Source organism: Diprion similis, chromosome 8, assembly GCF_021155765.1.
Source record: "Diprion similis isolate iyDipSimi1 chromosome 8, iyDipSimi1.1, whole genome shotgun sequence".
NCBI classification, from domain to species: Eukaryota; Metazoa; Arthropoda; class Insecta; order Hymenoptera; family Diprionidae; genus Diprion; species Diprion similis.
Window position 1 is genome coordinate 4,996,574 of NC_060112.1, and position 14,989 is coordinate 5,011,562.

At 44.5% G+C, this 14,989-nt stretch overlaps 1 protein-coding gene across 1 annotated transcript; it reads right to left on the reverse strand.

Moving 5' to 3' along the window:
- Positions 1-1,065: 1,065 nt before the first annotated feature.
- On the reverse strand, positions 1,066-14,505 carry LOC124409040 (solute carrier family 22 member 13-like). The gene is made up of 8 exons (XM_046886432.1): positions 14,473-14,505; positions 14,174-14,397; positions 10,675-11,111; positions 3,661-3,789; positions 3,199-3,569; positions 2,545-2,987; positions 1,769-2,489; positions 1,066-1,356 (listed from the first exon to the last, which is right to left on the reverse strand). Exons 1-8 carry the CDS (start codon positions 14,503-14,505, stop codon positions 1,066-1,068), a joined length of 2,649 nt encoding a protein of 882 aa, XP_046742388.1.
- Positions 14,506-14,989: the final 484 nt, after the last annotated feature.

Sequence of the window (14,989 nt, forward strand, 5' to 3'; positions counted from 1 at the left end):
GAAAACGCTTGCTCGAAGAACGTGACTCCAAAGTGTATGGATTTTGTTTCCATGTTCAAAATAACGACAAAAGTTTTTACCACTATTTATGAGAAACAGTCGTTACTCCTTCGTGTTTTGGCGGTTTGGAATACGTGAGCTTTCGAGAAAGCGTCGTTTTTGGAAGCCTTTTACAACCGTTTGAGTTGTTTTGAAATGGCAGATCTAACGTGGCGGACGTTGAGTAGACCGACGTTGAATAAGCACTGGTTTCTCATTTTTAAGCTATTGGATTATTAACCATTCTATGCTAATGTCTTGACACCCGGTGTAGTATTTACATATGTTGAAATAATAATACGTGTAATGGAATTTGAGACGAGCAACTCCAAAACACCCTGGCTTTTTATCGAGGTGCAGTTGAATCCAGTGGTTATTTGATTTTGATTTGTTGAAAGTCAGTGAAAAAAAGATATCGATATTGGAGATCTGTTTTCGACTTGGAAGACGTGTGGAGAAGCCCAAAAATTTATTATAATAATTATTTGAAAGTTTTCAAAACACCTTTCTCAAAACAAGCTCATACAATCACTTTTCCTGTAAGAGATGCAAATTATAGATCACGAAGGATCAGTAGTGATTGAGGATTGGTGTTAGACAAATTTATTCACCATTTGTCATCCACGAATCAAGTTCCTACATAAATGTTTATTAAGAAGAAACGTCTCGATCAATTTTGACAGAGTAACAAAGTCCTTTTGCTTCGAAGCCATGTCCTTTGCTACAAACGGATTACTCTGTATCGTTGAAAGTAGTTCGATCATGTTATTCTAGTAAATTTAATTCCGAACATTCATTGGGTCTCCCGATGTAACAAGTTCCGCATTAATCAGACGACGATCAGCTCCGTGGTCCGGGGTTGATGAATTTGCGCTACCATTAAACGTCTAGGATTTTCTAACCGCCCAGACTTAACAACACCGCTCGAGGTTAACATCCGGCTGTTTCTCTTTCTCTATCGAGTTAACACATCCACGCAGAGCCTGGCTTCATACGAAGGCTTGCCATGATGGTCAATTTCACGTCTCAAATGTTCGTCTTGCTGGATCCTGACGAGGCTGGTCGACTGTCGTTGAACGTTACTCGGTTGCTCCTCGAGGACAGACTCATTCCCTCAGAGTTGACTTGCCGCGACCAGACCGAAAGACGATACTTGCTCCCAACGGCACCCGAGATTATGCTGCTCCTCAGGATCTCGCCTCGGATCGCCGGCCGCTGGGCGTGAAGATGATGCTTGTTCGGTTTGGGCTCAAGCTGCTTGGGCGCGAGGCACGGCATGTCGAAGAACCTCTGGTCCTTACCGAAGTCTTCGCCTTCCTGCAACACGGTTATTAACGGCTGCAGTCTAGTTTCGATATCGCATCTACATACCCAGGGAGGAAATAACGTATCTACAACAGTACTAGACCGTCTCAGAATGTCAAGGTTAATTTCATGGGCGAACTTGATATCCTCGCCCGCGTCTCCTGTCCGATGATCTCCGGGCCATTCAAGGTGTAACCGATAGCGAGTGGCTCTCGGGTTACCCACGGCATGATACTTACTCGCCGATCAGCCGTCAGCCATATGCCGCGATCGTGTCCGACATGATCTACTCTCGTTGGTCACAAAAAGTGGTGGACAAAAAACGCACCCACGATATTTCTATGATACCTACCTACGTGATCACCCGGTGCAGCTCTAATCGAGTTGAAAAATCGCCGAGTAAATTGCCCGACGGTATAATCACCTGCAGCGTTTGGGACAGTTCTTGGTCCAGCGTTTCCGGTAGAAAAAGGCAAAGAATCCCGCCGATCGTCGATAGAATCCCAAGAACTATGACCGGCACTTGACAGGCGAATATCCTCGTGTACGCGATGAAGGGGGAGATGATGGCGGTCGCGTACCCGAATATGTGGATCACAGCGACTCCCTTCGCTCGCACCACCGTCGGCAGAAGTTCGGCGGCGTACTGCAGCCCAATGGTGTACGATATGTTGATCAGGAACCTGCCGACCAGTCCGAAGGCAGCGAAGTACACACCGCTGGTCATGGAGGCAAAAAAGCAGGCCAAGCCCGAGAGGAACATCGACGCGAAGGACAACCACCTTCGGCCATAGTAGTCGAGGGTGAAGGCGACGAATATGTCCGCGGGAAAGGTCGTCGCTGAGGATATGGTGAACGTGAAGAATATGTTGAGCCCCGTGGTGCCGAGGTTCCTTATGTGGCCGTCGAAGACCATAGCGATTATGCCCCAAATGGCTATCAACAGTATTGTGATTCGCCGCAGTCGCGGGGTTCGCAGAAGGTCCAAGACCCTTGACTCTTCGTTGCGAATGAGCCGTATTACGTTTTCCGAGTCCTCTTTGAAATCGGTGTACAGGCTCTCAGGCACCGAGGTTTTGTTCACCCTTTGGATCCTGCGCATTATCTTGATTGCTTCGCTCAGTCTTCCTTGACAAGCCAGCCACCTAAAATATACGAAAAGTGGACTACTGCTTTCCGGTGATGTCAGATCGAATTCACCTCACGCTTTCGGGCACCACGATCGGCGTCACTATCGCAAATGCCAGCGGCGCTGACGTTGCGATAGCGATGCTCTTCCAATTTGAGAGACCCAGTACCAGCCACGGGAGCGTGCAGCATGCCAAGGGAAAGCATATTGCGATCGACAAGTTCGCCACCCAGGTTCTCCACTTCGGACCGACGTACTCGAGCACCAGGATGTACATCATCGTGAAATTGTTGTCGGACGCGAAACCGACCAGGAACCTGCACACTCCGAAGTGCCAGAAACATCGTGCAAATACCGTCGCCATCCCGGCGAAAAAACCGAACATGTTTGCCACCACTAGCACCGGGATCCTTCCGTACTTGTCTGCCATCCAGCCGAACAGAATCCCGCCGAATATTGAACCCACGAAGAAAATGCTCTGCGCCAGGTTCACCAGGTACTGCTTGTCGCACACCTGAAATGAGACCCTTTGTGGAAATAAACTACATTTTCATCCCCAACGTTGAAGCCTGACTCTGAAGTTTTGAGGGTGCATTCTCAATTTTGAGAGTTCATCCGTAAGAACAATTGAGAGTGACCATTGAAGTTGAGGGTCGACATCAAAGTCGAGCGTTCACTATCAAGAACGGTTAACTTTATCCGTCGAATTCAGAGGTTTGGCTCACCCATTCTAACTCCGAAGCTATCGTCGTGTATGGAACATCGCTCGACGTGAACTTGAACTCCCAGTTGTGGCAGCGCTGCATAGGCCACTTGGGGTCCGGGCTTTGAACCGAGAGTAGAGTCGCCAGCGGTACATCGTACCTCCAGCACCGAGAGAACGGAAGCTCGTGACCTTCGTAGGGTACGTCTTCACTGGGAGGTATTCCCCGGCGCCTGACCTCCTCTCGAGACATGCCGTCGACCTCGGGAAGTCTGCACCAGTGCTCCTCGGGCACTAGAGTCATGAACATTTGACCGAAGTAGACGAAGACGTTAAAGAAGCCGAAAGGCATCAGCATAACCGACACCATACGCTGGTAGAGTCCAAAGTCGCCTCGGAGCCAAGGTAAAGTTCCTGTAAGGTTATGCAAATTTCGAGAAACTCATCGAGTCGTGGGGGCTCGTATTTACGAAACGCCATTCACCGAGGTAGTGCAGGAGGTCGTCGAGCGTCACTATGCTCGTCAACGAAGAGCTAAGCTCGTCAGAATCGGAATCTTCGATGCTGTCGATGTCCGTAGACGGGCGCATGTTCGGCATCCTAACCTTGCAGCCTAGAAACAGACATCAGATTTCGTAGCCACTGAACATAGCGTCGAAAACAAAATCATCTGAAGCTCAACGTTGATACTCGTGGCGAAATTGCTTGGCTCATAATCTCACTTCAGACTTGATGTAAAATAAAAGAAAATACTCCTCTCCCCGCTCGTTTGCCAGCCAATCGCAGCACCCGTTTAGCTAATGTGTATAACGAGCCCCTGGAAGATTATCGAGGGTGATATATAAGGGCGGGGGTAAACTACCCCTCACTCACGCCTCCGCCATCCGCTACTCGCGGCAATGATGGAGGCGTTTCGTCCAGGACGCCTGCTGAATTTCCAATTTGCAATATAAGGTAATCCTGCCCGATTTACATATTATTATGGAAATTGTCTTCCACTCTTCGTGCGGTCGTACATAACGCTGGCAAGTTTTTTTTTTACTCTTCTTTCTTTCCTTCTTTCTTCACCTCGGAACACCGAAGATCCTTGTAGGAAATCGTGTCGCCATTCACGTGTTTACTTTTTACTTATAATATAATAAACCGTTCGTATGATCGTGTCTTGACGTTCGATACGAAGGTTTCACCTCTGTACATATTTTATACACGATTACGAAGAACATCAACGACTACCAAGAACGACACGGCTCTAATAGGTGGTAAATATTTATGTAGCTGATTATTCATCGGTATATTGAAACAATAATTATGAAAACTTTGCAATTTGGGGAGGATGAACTTTCCGCACCGTCGACATCGTGAGCTGTTTGCTCACCTGAACTTCCTTTCCCTTCCCTCGATTTTACGCCCCGGAAACGATTCCCGGATCGATGGTACGCCGAATCAGGACTTCGGGATTCGTTCCCGCAGACGAGAACGAATTTTGACATTGACACGAAAGACCCTCGGCGATGAGATCGGTCAGAACTGCAGTTTTCTGGCCTCCCAATAAGGGCGCGTTTCCCTTGAGAGAAGGAAACGCCGGGGACACTTGCCAACTGTTCTACTAAAAGACAGGAATTAGTGAAAGACTAGCTGCGGAGAGGAAAGAAAAGAAACTTGGAAAGTTTATATATACTCGAAGGATGGGGGCTGAAGGGAAATCGATTTAGATCCCGGCAATATAATTAATTACAAAATTAATTCGAGCTTCCGGGGTGAAATCAAGTTTTAGGTATTCGTGATGGTGATGGGCTGTTCGTCCGCACGGATTCCGGGCAAATCACGTCGAACTATTCTTGAGTGTATTACCTAAACGACCGGCAGGTTCTACCGCGCAAGTACCGTCGCCATGGCGACACTGCGGCGAAACCCCACCCTTGTAGGCCAATCAATAACTTATCAAAACATCATCCCCCGCACAGCCGTTTGCCATCCCCGCTTTTCGAGCCACTGCATGGCTCTCCCACCCCTACAGTCCTCGCCATGGCGGCTATTTACATTTTACGTTCCAGACAATTACTTTTCGGGATAACTTATATATGCCCGGGACAAAACTCCCCTCGCAGTATTCAGCCCTTCGTCCTTCGCAGAAATGTATTATTATGGGACGACCGGCTTTATCTCTTTCGCTTCAGAATGATTCCTTCCAACTTGTCGTCTCCTCTCTTCACATTCTTACTATATTAAACGCTCCGATACTTACCTACAGGATTCGAGAAAATTTATATCACGGGAAAAATGATCGCTTAACGAACAGACAAGAAGACGGGATCTGGAATCATCAGATCAGATTATACGTACGGTGTAATTCATCACGACTCCCCGCTCGATAAAATCGCACCGCGGCTCTCCCTACCAATTTGCCACCCTTTCTCGACCCCGCAGTTACAGTTACAGCTTACAACCCCCTCGGGATACCCTCGCAACATTAGCTAACCGTTCGCTGATTGGTCCGACGATTAGGGGTTGATTTGCTCCGTGAAATTACTCTCGCTATGTTTCATCCCGCACATCCTCCGTCCCGTCTCGTCTACGAAGGATGACCTCCAAAAACTGCATGGTGGGCATGCTCGATTGCCCATATTCGAAAAGGTTTTTACACCCTGTTTGAGTTTCGAGGTATCTTTTTCTCCAGGCATTCGTCTGTGCTTCATCGCATACGAACTGTTTGGGGGAGAGTTTTCTCACGTGTAACGACGGCTTAAGTATGGCCACATCACCGCGGTTTAAAGACTTCATTATTTTTCAGTCTCGCATCCTCGGCTTTCTTGTTAGTTGTTACGGAGGATGGATGCCTGGCGTCGCCTCGAGGCATCGGCGAGGGTTCTTCTTGTTAAAATTCTCCGAACTGCGTGGCATCCCTCCCCTTCACTTCTTTGTCTCATTCTCAGTTGTCCCCCCCCCCCCCACCCCTCCTTGGTTCTCTTCATTTTCATTTCACAACGGCAGGCACACGTTGGTATGTATATTTGCCCGCGATTCTTACGCGTCTATCACACCCTCAGATATCTCTGTCTCTTTCTCTTTTTTATTCTTTTTCTCTCTCTCCCTCTCTTTGTCTGCAGCCTGTTTGCACAACCGTGAAGACTCACGCGATAGCAATTTCACCGAGACTCTTTGCCGGACGGTCCTAGCCCAGCGTGTATGTGTTCAAGGTATCATACAAATCTCTTATAATTATTACCTTTCAACAAAAACCAGAACATCTTTAGCCGCTTGCTCGCTTATCCGCCCAAGGGCAATCATCGTTACTCATATAAGCTCCTTTGAAGAAGCTGTACCTTGTAATATCGTACTGATCCTTAACGTTTCTACCCAACGCGATTCTTCACTTGTTCGAATTCACTCAACAAAATTTCTTGCATCTTATTGTGAAGAAATGGGCGACTGAATTTCCAACTGTTTTCAATTCCAATCCTATTATGATCAAGAACAGATTAATACGGTCAAGATATTACTCACATACCACTAAAATCTTGTATTTCTATTAATTTATTACATCGCTTAGTGTCTAGTGATACAATTAGTGAGTCAAGATTTGTGGAGTGTCGAATTCAACAATTTGTTCTTTCATAATACTTGAATAAACGCTGTGTTTATGTGTGCACGATTTTTGTGCCAAGAGAGTGAGAAAGAGGAGGAGGAGGTACAGTGAAAAGAAATTTTCTGAAAGACTGATGACCATGAAACCGTAATAAATACTAATTGATTCAGTGGTTCGAATAAATTTCCGACTAGACCTGATATCCATATAGATGGCGTGAAAGTATTCAGTGGTTGAGATGCTCCAGCAACTCACACTCGGCTTTTCTCGGTCGGCTACACCATGTGTAGATTGGTACCCCGCGTTTTCATCACCCTGTTAAATTGATGAGAGTTTGAATTAGAGGGAACTCAAACCCGAGTATCGTATAGGAACGAGGATTCTTTCAGTGATTTATTCAAAAGCGATTAAACGATCAGCAATGAATATCCTGAATTACTGAATTGATCTTCCTACATGAATTTCATTCATATTTTCGAATGACGACAGTACCGGCTTTCTCAGTTTATGTGAAAATGTTATCGGACTAACAATAGGGCAGTTTTTGTTACGAATAATTTCTACCAATTTAAAATTATTCGTTGTACTCGATATTAAAAGAACAATGATTTTTGCAATGGGCATAATATGGTTTTTCATCTATAGTAATGTGCTACTGATCGAGGTTTACATATTGTGAAAATGTAGAAAGCCGAAAAATATAGTGAGGCAAAGATGCAGATTGCCAGAATAATAATTACAGGCCGAATTTACGTCTTTTTTTTCGTATTAACACATTCAATCTGACGATTTTGCATTTTTACCAATCTACATTTTGATTTCTTTACATTTCTACCTTTCTGTATTCTTATTTTTCAACATTTTAACTCTTCTTTCATTTTACCTCTTCATATTTTTACTTTGCTCTAATTCGTCTAATTTACACATTTTCACATCCTCCAAATAAAATTGTCGCGTTTTTCAAAATTCGATAATTTGAAATTATTTTTATTATCTATACGTTTTTTTTCTTTCAAAATATGAAATACTAAAACGGTGCTTCGTAATTCCCTTTTCTTTTCATACTAATACGTGTGATAAGTATACGTGTAACAGCAGATCTGCCAATAACCTCGATGTTGAGTCGATGTGACTTTTTTTCTCTTCATTGTAAAAACTCCTGCAAGGATTGAAGAGCAAGAATAAAAAGAAGGATAAAAAAAAACGAACCAAAAATAAACAAAATGGTCGTCGACGATGAAGGGGGTTTGGCAGAGAGATTTAGAGAGAAAAAGAGAGAGAACGAGAGAGAGAGTTACCTCGAAGGGGGAGAAACGGCGAGCGCGAAACGTACATTACAATAAATCAGGCGTGGTCTGACGTGAATGTAAAATTGCCGGAACCGATATACATAGGAACGTACACATCACGTGATACGCAAACATATGTGTAAAAATTTGCTCGCCAACAGGGTCGTCAGACCGATAGTCACGATCAACCCCGTCGTCGCCCTGCTGCCGGGATGCTAGCTGGCGAGGGTTGCAGCAGCAAAATGCGGCTCGGAGACGACGAACGAAACGGAATGGAAGAGGCTGACGGAGATGGCCGACGAACATCATTCCGCGGAGGGGGAAAAGGGAGGAAAGGGAGGAAAGGGAGGGGGGAGCCCTCGGAGTGATTTGTCAATTGTCAATTGTCACGGTGGCCCCGAACTGTCTGGTATAACCGGAGGACGAGGAGCCTGCAGAGCCCATTGTCGAGACGTGCGCTACCTACGAGCTTGCAATTTATCGATGATCGTGATCTGCCTGGAGCTGGCATATGCACATCGCTCGAAAGGGATCCGAATCCCGGGAGCCCGAGAAACCACAGGGAACACAGTCGAAACGGCGTCATTGAAGCGATCCAGAGTATTAGGATCACGTGTTCGTTACATATAGATGTCACCATGATTTTTTAATGTTTAACCTGTCCGCGTTCTCGTCAACGGTACACAAAAAAAAAATGTAATTTTAATTTTAGATATTCTGTGGTGAATATGTGGAAAGCACTTTTTTGCAGACAATTCTACATCAATTGTGGTAGATCTATCTGAGCAGATTGTAATTCTTACTTTTTGTTTTGTAACTATTTTAATCGGATTTGTAAATAATTTAAATCCAAAAATGTACTGGCCATGTATTTACTAGAGGAAATGTGAAGTCTAGAATATTTTTCTTTACGTGTATAATTGATACGCGGCAGAAGGATAGGCACGATCAATTTTCTTATCGTATAGATTGGGTCGAAGAATTTAAAGCAAGAATTTAACGAGAATGGAAGTTGAGAAAATTTGAATCGACAATCACCACTTCATAATTTTAATAGATTGACTTTGAACGAGGTGAGTTTTTCAAATCATGTTTTACTCGATTACGGTTTACCAAGATTCATAAAATGCAAATTATCACATCGCGTCGTTACAATAACGTCACGAAGTTGAAATACTCGCAGTATTGAAAGGTTAACGAGTAGTTCGGAATTCGTGTTTTACACGGTAACCTGGAGTTGGAAAGAGTTGGGTGATCAATTTGCCGGATATTGAGAAGAGTCGGAGCGTCGGGAGCGAATCGCGTTGATCCAGTTTCGGAATGGGTATTCGGTCGAGTGTATCGAGTCGGTCTTTCCGATAATAGGTTATCCGAGTGAAGCATGGTGATCGGGCGGATCCGCGTACCCGGAGCCGAGATATCGGAGGCCGGATTGTAAACCGTGGAAAGGAGAGGCTATAAACAAGACAATTTCGTTGGCAATTCCCTGGAAATCCATAAATATCTTGCGGGGGGTGGCGGCGGCCTCGATTAAGAGGACACCGTGTCGCGGTGGCGGCCGCCATCTTGGTAAAAGACATTGCGGTCAAACAATTGAATGTCTCCCTCGACGGGCATCCGCTCCGTCCCTTCTTCCCCGTTCCTACGATCCGCGGCCATTTGTGTTTCGCTTTTTCTCATTCCTCCATTTTCCACCCCCCACCCTTCTCTTTTTTCCTTATCTTTGTCTCCCTTTTCCACGGCTCCGTATACCTGCAGACGCTCTCTTCTTTCTTCAGCTCCTCGATCCCGAATTGAAATAGCGATTCCGATTGGGATTCGGAAAATTCTATTTCCTCTTTCCTTCACACACTCGCGTGCCTATATACACACGTTTATTCTTCGCTCGAGATAAAAATGTTTACGATGAAACTGAATATGTACCTGAATCCAGTTCCGTTGAATGGGATTTTATTTCCTTCTAGGGATTTCTCGTCGCCTCTTCACACACTCCGAAGCCTATCGTTTCGCTTCGCAACTACGAGCTACTCGTGGAGTTTTCTTTATCCTCGGGATCAGGTTTCGCCAAATTCTCGGGGTAATTGCGTCGCTTGCAGGATTTCCCATGTATATACGCAACTTTTGAGATACAAGATGCATCTGGATTATTCACGTAGGGATATTTGTGCCAATGATACAGGATCGTTGTAAGTATTTCGGCAATTCAAATTATTCGAATCAATATTTGAGGAAAGAAATTGTTCGCAAATTTTATCATGTTTAAAACTGTTGGACGGTGAAAAAGGATTAGGATTATATTCCCGTTCAACGATAATCAGCTAACCTTAAAACAGGGTTAGTTCACTCAAGTAAAACATCCTTGCGTTGAGTCGATTCGCCCCATAAGCTTACCGAAAGAAAGAAGACGGGCCACTTACGCGATGTCCAGACTTCAAGACTAGTACCAAATCGACGAAAGTCTATATAAATGGAGGTTCTATGACGGTATGGTAATACGAATATCTGCAAACATAGTGGCTTCACTCAAATGCAGCAACACATCGAGTCAATTCCTTGCGTAAACTTGCAGAATTAGGACCATTCGGAGTTTTGGCCATTTGGACCGAGAAGACTGACCACTTACTTGTCGACCTCAGCTCAGGAATGCCAAAAAGCGATGAAAGTGCATGATAAAGGTGCGCAACGCGATCCATGCTCGGCATGGAATGTCTGGCATTGTATAAAATAATTGTCGAATGGTGACGGAGCGAAAGAGTTGAGGATTTGCGAGGGTGTGCATCGAGACACACAGCGAAACCGTCCTCGATTGGCGTAGGATCGCAAATAGGCGCCATGTTGGCACGGAGCTGAGGGGTCGCCATGGATACCACTCCACTTACCGCACAATAACAATGGGACACAACCGAGTCGTGGATGGGATTCTGCGACATTTGGTAATGCGGTTCGCTTAGCGTTGCTTCCGTCTCGCCACCCTGCCAACGCCAGATATACGCAGACGTATAATAATACCCGGTTCCGTTTTCCACCCCTCGTTCGGTCTGTCCCCTGCCCTGACCTCCACTGTAACCGATTTAACGTCACTGTTATACCGACTCTCTCACATCTCTTCACTCTTGAGATATATACCCGTTAACTCTCAAGTCCCAACACTGCCAGCCACCTCGGTAACTATTGGGCGACACCCCATTACACTAGCCGATAAATTATACCCGGAAGTCATATTCCGAACATTTTATTACAGAAATAGGTGAAGCGGTGACTTGGTCAAATTTCGATTTTGATATTAGTATTCACTGTGGAAAAATTCTCGTGTTTCAATTTATCAAAATTTATCGTTTTGGACCATAAAAAACTAATTTTGAAGGCGATGCGGAAGTCAAATGTCAGATATTAGGATTCCACTGACACTGAATCATAGCCTAAGGTAGTCTTCACCTATCAGTGTTTAATATCTGACTCGTGTTCGCGTTGACACGCGCAGTAACATGTCTTCACAGTTTTAGCGAGGATATATTCTTCGGATTTAAGTCTTTGATTGAATTATATCCGTGCCTGTGAGAACCTTCTATGAATGAACATCATGCATCGAATTTCATACTTATATTCAAAATTTTACCTAGCTTTGATCCATTTCTGTCTCCGATTTGTTCAATTCTATTATCTTATACTTCGTGTTTTCTTTCTTCTCGTAAAATTTCAACTTGCCGTTACACTTAGCGCATTACGACGAAAAAGTTATGATTGCGTTATTCGAAACTGGGATCGAAAGGCTAGAAGTTACTGATGAAATGAATTTGAAAAATTGCCCAGATCGAAACTGTCAAGACTTTTTGAGACTCTGCTTCATAGGTATGAAAAGATTTCACGATAGGATTTTCGTGATTTCCAAAAAATATTTATACCGCCTTGCTGGAAGCTTGAATGAAATTTCATGAGATCTCATTAAATTTAAATTCGAGCCATTCCTGATTTAAGGAATCGGGAAACGATTGAAGCGTGATTCTCGATCTACGGAAGAATTCTAGATTCGAACCAAATCTGTCTAATTGTCTCAGCATCGCGGTGAATACGTGCGGTAAAAATAAACCGACGGATGTGAATTTTCGGCGCAGAAGAGAGGAAACGCGGAATGCGGCCGCGGCCGAAACGGGCCGAGGAGCCGGAGGTAGCCGCGCATTCAAATCGTCCTGCGGATCTTCTCCTCAAGCCAAGTGGGATTGACATTGAGCGATGTCGCACTTTCGCGGCCGCGCGAATGTAAGTCGGGGCCGTGATGCCGCCGCGGAAACTGTCGCCCCGTGAGAATCCCGCCGTCCTTTGACGAGCTGAAGGGGGAGTAAAAAGGGAGAGAATGAGGCTGCGGACTGCAGAAAGCCCGCGCGAGATCAGAGAATTTTTACCGTCCGTTATCCCCCGGTTCTACTGCATATCCGAATTCATTGTCTATGTACCGATTCACCTTGTACCTTATTCACATGCCGCGAATGGATACTCGATGCATACCAAGTAATCGTGGCCTTCGGATAAACTTATCGTGAGATGAAAAAATTTTACGTGATAAACGCGTGGGAATGTCTTAATTGCGATCTCTTTATCGAATTGCAGAATTCGCAAGAAAAATTCTTACTTCGCGATTCTATAAGCATTGTTGAAAGGTTGAAGAACGTTGGTAGGCAAAAGTTATTAATATTTTTTTGCATCGAAATTACGCAAGTCGCCGTTTAGATCTGTAGAATAGAGTGATTTTTGAAAATCGCTTCCTTTTCCCGTTAAATTATGACAATGACAAGAAACTTTATTACAAGAAACTATTTACAGTGTGATTATAGTTACCAATATTAAGTTCTTTGGCAATTCTAGGATTAATCTGTTTGAATAGTTTACTATGTTATTCAGTGAAATGAAACGTTAAAATCACTTTATTTATTGTTTCATCATCATTAAACCGTCGCACCAGTTACGTGAAAATGTGCTACGAGTGGCTATATTCGAAGAGAAATTTTCTAGTTACATGTAGAAACTAATTTTCAATTTTGTAATCAGAAGCACGTTTCTCGATTTTATTCGAAAACTGAAAATAGCCAAGTGCTGTACCAAGTATAGCTTACACAGCCATGAGTAATTTTCCTCGGCGTATTTAATGCCTGTAAGCTTGATTGACATAGCAAATATTTTACCCTCGGCCGTAGATATGTATACGTATAAGTATGTATAAAAAACATTAAGAGAAAAGAAGATGCATGGCTTGATACCGTACCACCTACAGAGTCGGCTTATTGATAGGCCAAGGAGCGCGAGGCGATGCGGATTGAAATTCAGAGTACGGCACTCCCTGCATACAGTGTAGCCGCGTAGTTCCAGCAAATAACTTAAGGGGTATTTTCACCGTTTAGAACATTAATATACTTACCTACACACCGGACGAACATATCGTTATAGAGAAGATCGTTGAAGAGAAGAAACAAAAAGAAATTTAAAAGAGTAAGAGGAGCAGAATAAGAGAAATAAGAAAATACCGGGAGGGTCGAAGACAGGAGGAATAACAAAATGAGGCGACAAACAGATTGCCGCGAATCTGGCAGCGGACGGTGAATGTATGAATGCTGGTGGACGTGGAGGACCGGGTGATGGAAGCGTGCAACTTATGCATACCGTGTAAGTGACGCGCATCCATTATTCATCCTAATAAAATAATGCAGGGGGGCGAGAGATATCCGAGGGATTCGCGCGGCGCGAGACGCGTTCGGTTTTCGAAGCAAAAACGGACCCAGCAGCAACTCCAGGGCCAGGACCTTAAATTGTGTCACAGCTCCGACCACGGCGTCTTTCTTCTTGTTCCTAGGAGCTCCTCTCCTTTCCGAGATGCGATCCTTGGGCTCTTAACCTGACGTTGGCTGGTCTCCGTCCCGCATGAGCATATACGAGATCAATTTTCACGCTCTTTTTAACGCTGCAGACGATCATCGTCGTCATCGCCGATCGAAACGATGGACCGTTTCTTGCTTCCGTGCTTCGCACTCTCTGCATGCATGGGTATCTCCGGATCGGCGACAAGACCGAAGGAAAAGAGAGGCACAAATGTCAAGTCCCTTCAGCTATGTTAAAAGGCAGTGTAAACGAACGCTATTACCGGAACACGTCGGCCACCGCATTCCTTCGTCTCCTCCTGGCTCGCTTGTTCACCGGCATTCCCGCTTTTGCATAACAAGGTGCCGCCTCCATTTAGCCGACTATTATACCATTTACTACTTGGCCAATCTGTTTGTTCCTCGCTTAATTCATCGCCAGGGTAATGCGCTGCACGAATTACCGCTGCTAAATCCGCTGCTATAAACAACCGTTTTACCTAAAAAATGTTTCACGGTTTTCGTAAAAGACCACATGGTCTAAGCGCTCGATACTCTTTCATGTCTTCTACAACCTTCGTTCCTTGCGTATTTAATTGGTATGCCATTTTAGTCGGCCAAATTTCGGTTACCTTCTGATTTCTCGGCAGATCTTTTTCATTAATGACTAAATATATACGTCCATCCAACCTAAAAGAATCGTTAGTTGAATTTCAGGCGCAGTTTTCAATGAGTATAACGTCTCATCAGTCCATCAATTTTCAACTGTCTTTCGATCAGTTCGCAGAACTTTTTCATCCTTGTTTTTTTAAATTGAAATTTACTGCCTCTGGAGGGTTAAAGGAGGTGTTAAACAGACTCTACTTTGAACCTAATCTTGGAACGTCAGGAAATTTCGGAAATTCTTATCGTTAGCGTCAAAGTAAGATCAATTCAATCGCTTTACTATCCTTAAACCCTACGTAGGGTTTGAAGTAGGTGCTAAAGTTCAACTCGGTCCGGTTTTACTGGCACCATTGACGAGCCTGCACAATGCGAGAGAAGTTGAGTCGGCGTTATCGAGGGTTGTTAGCGTTCGGTGTAACATGCCGA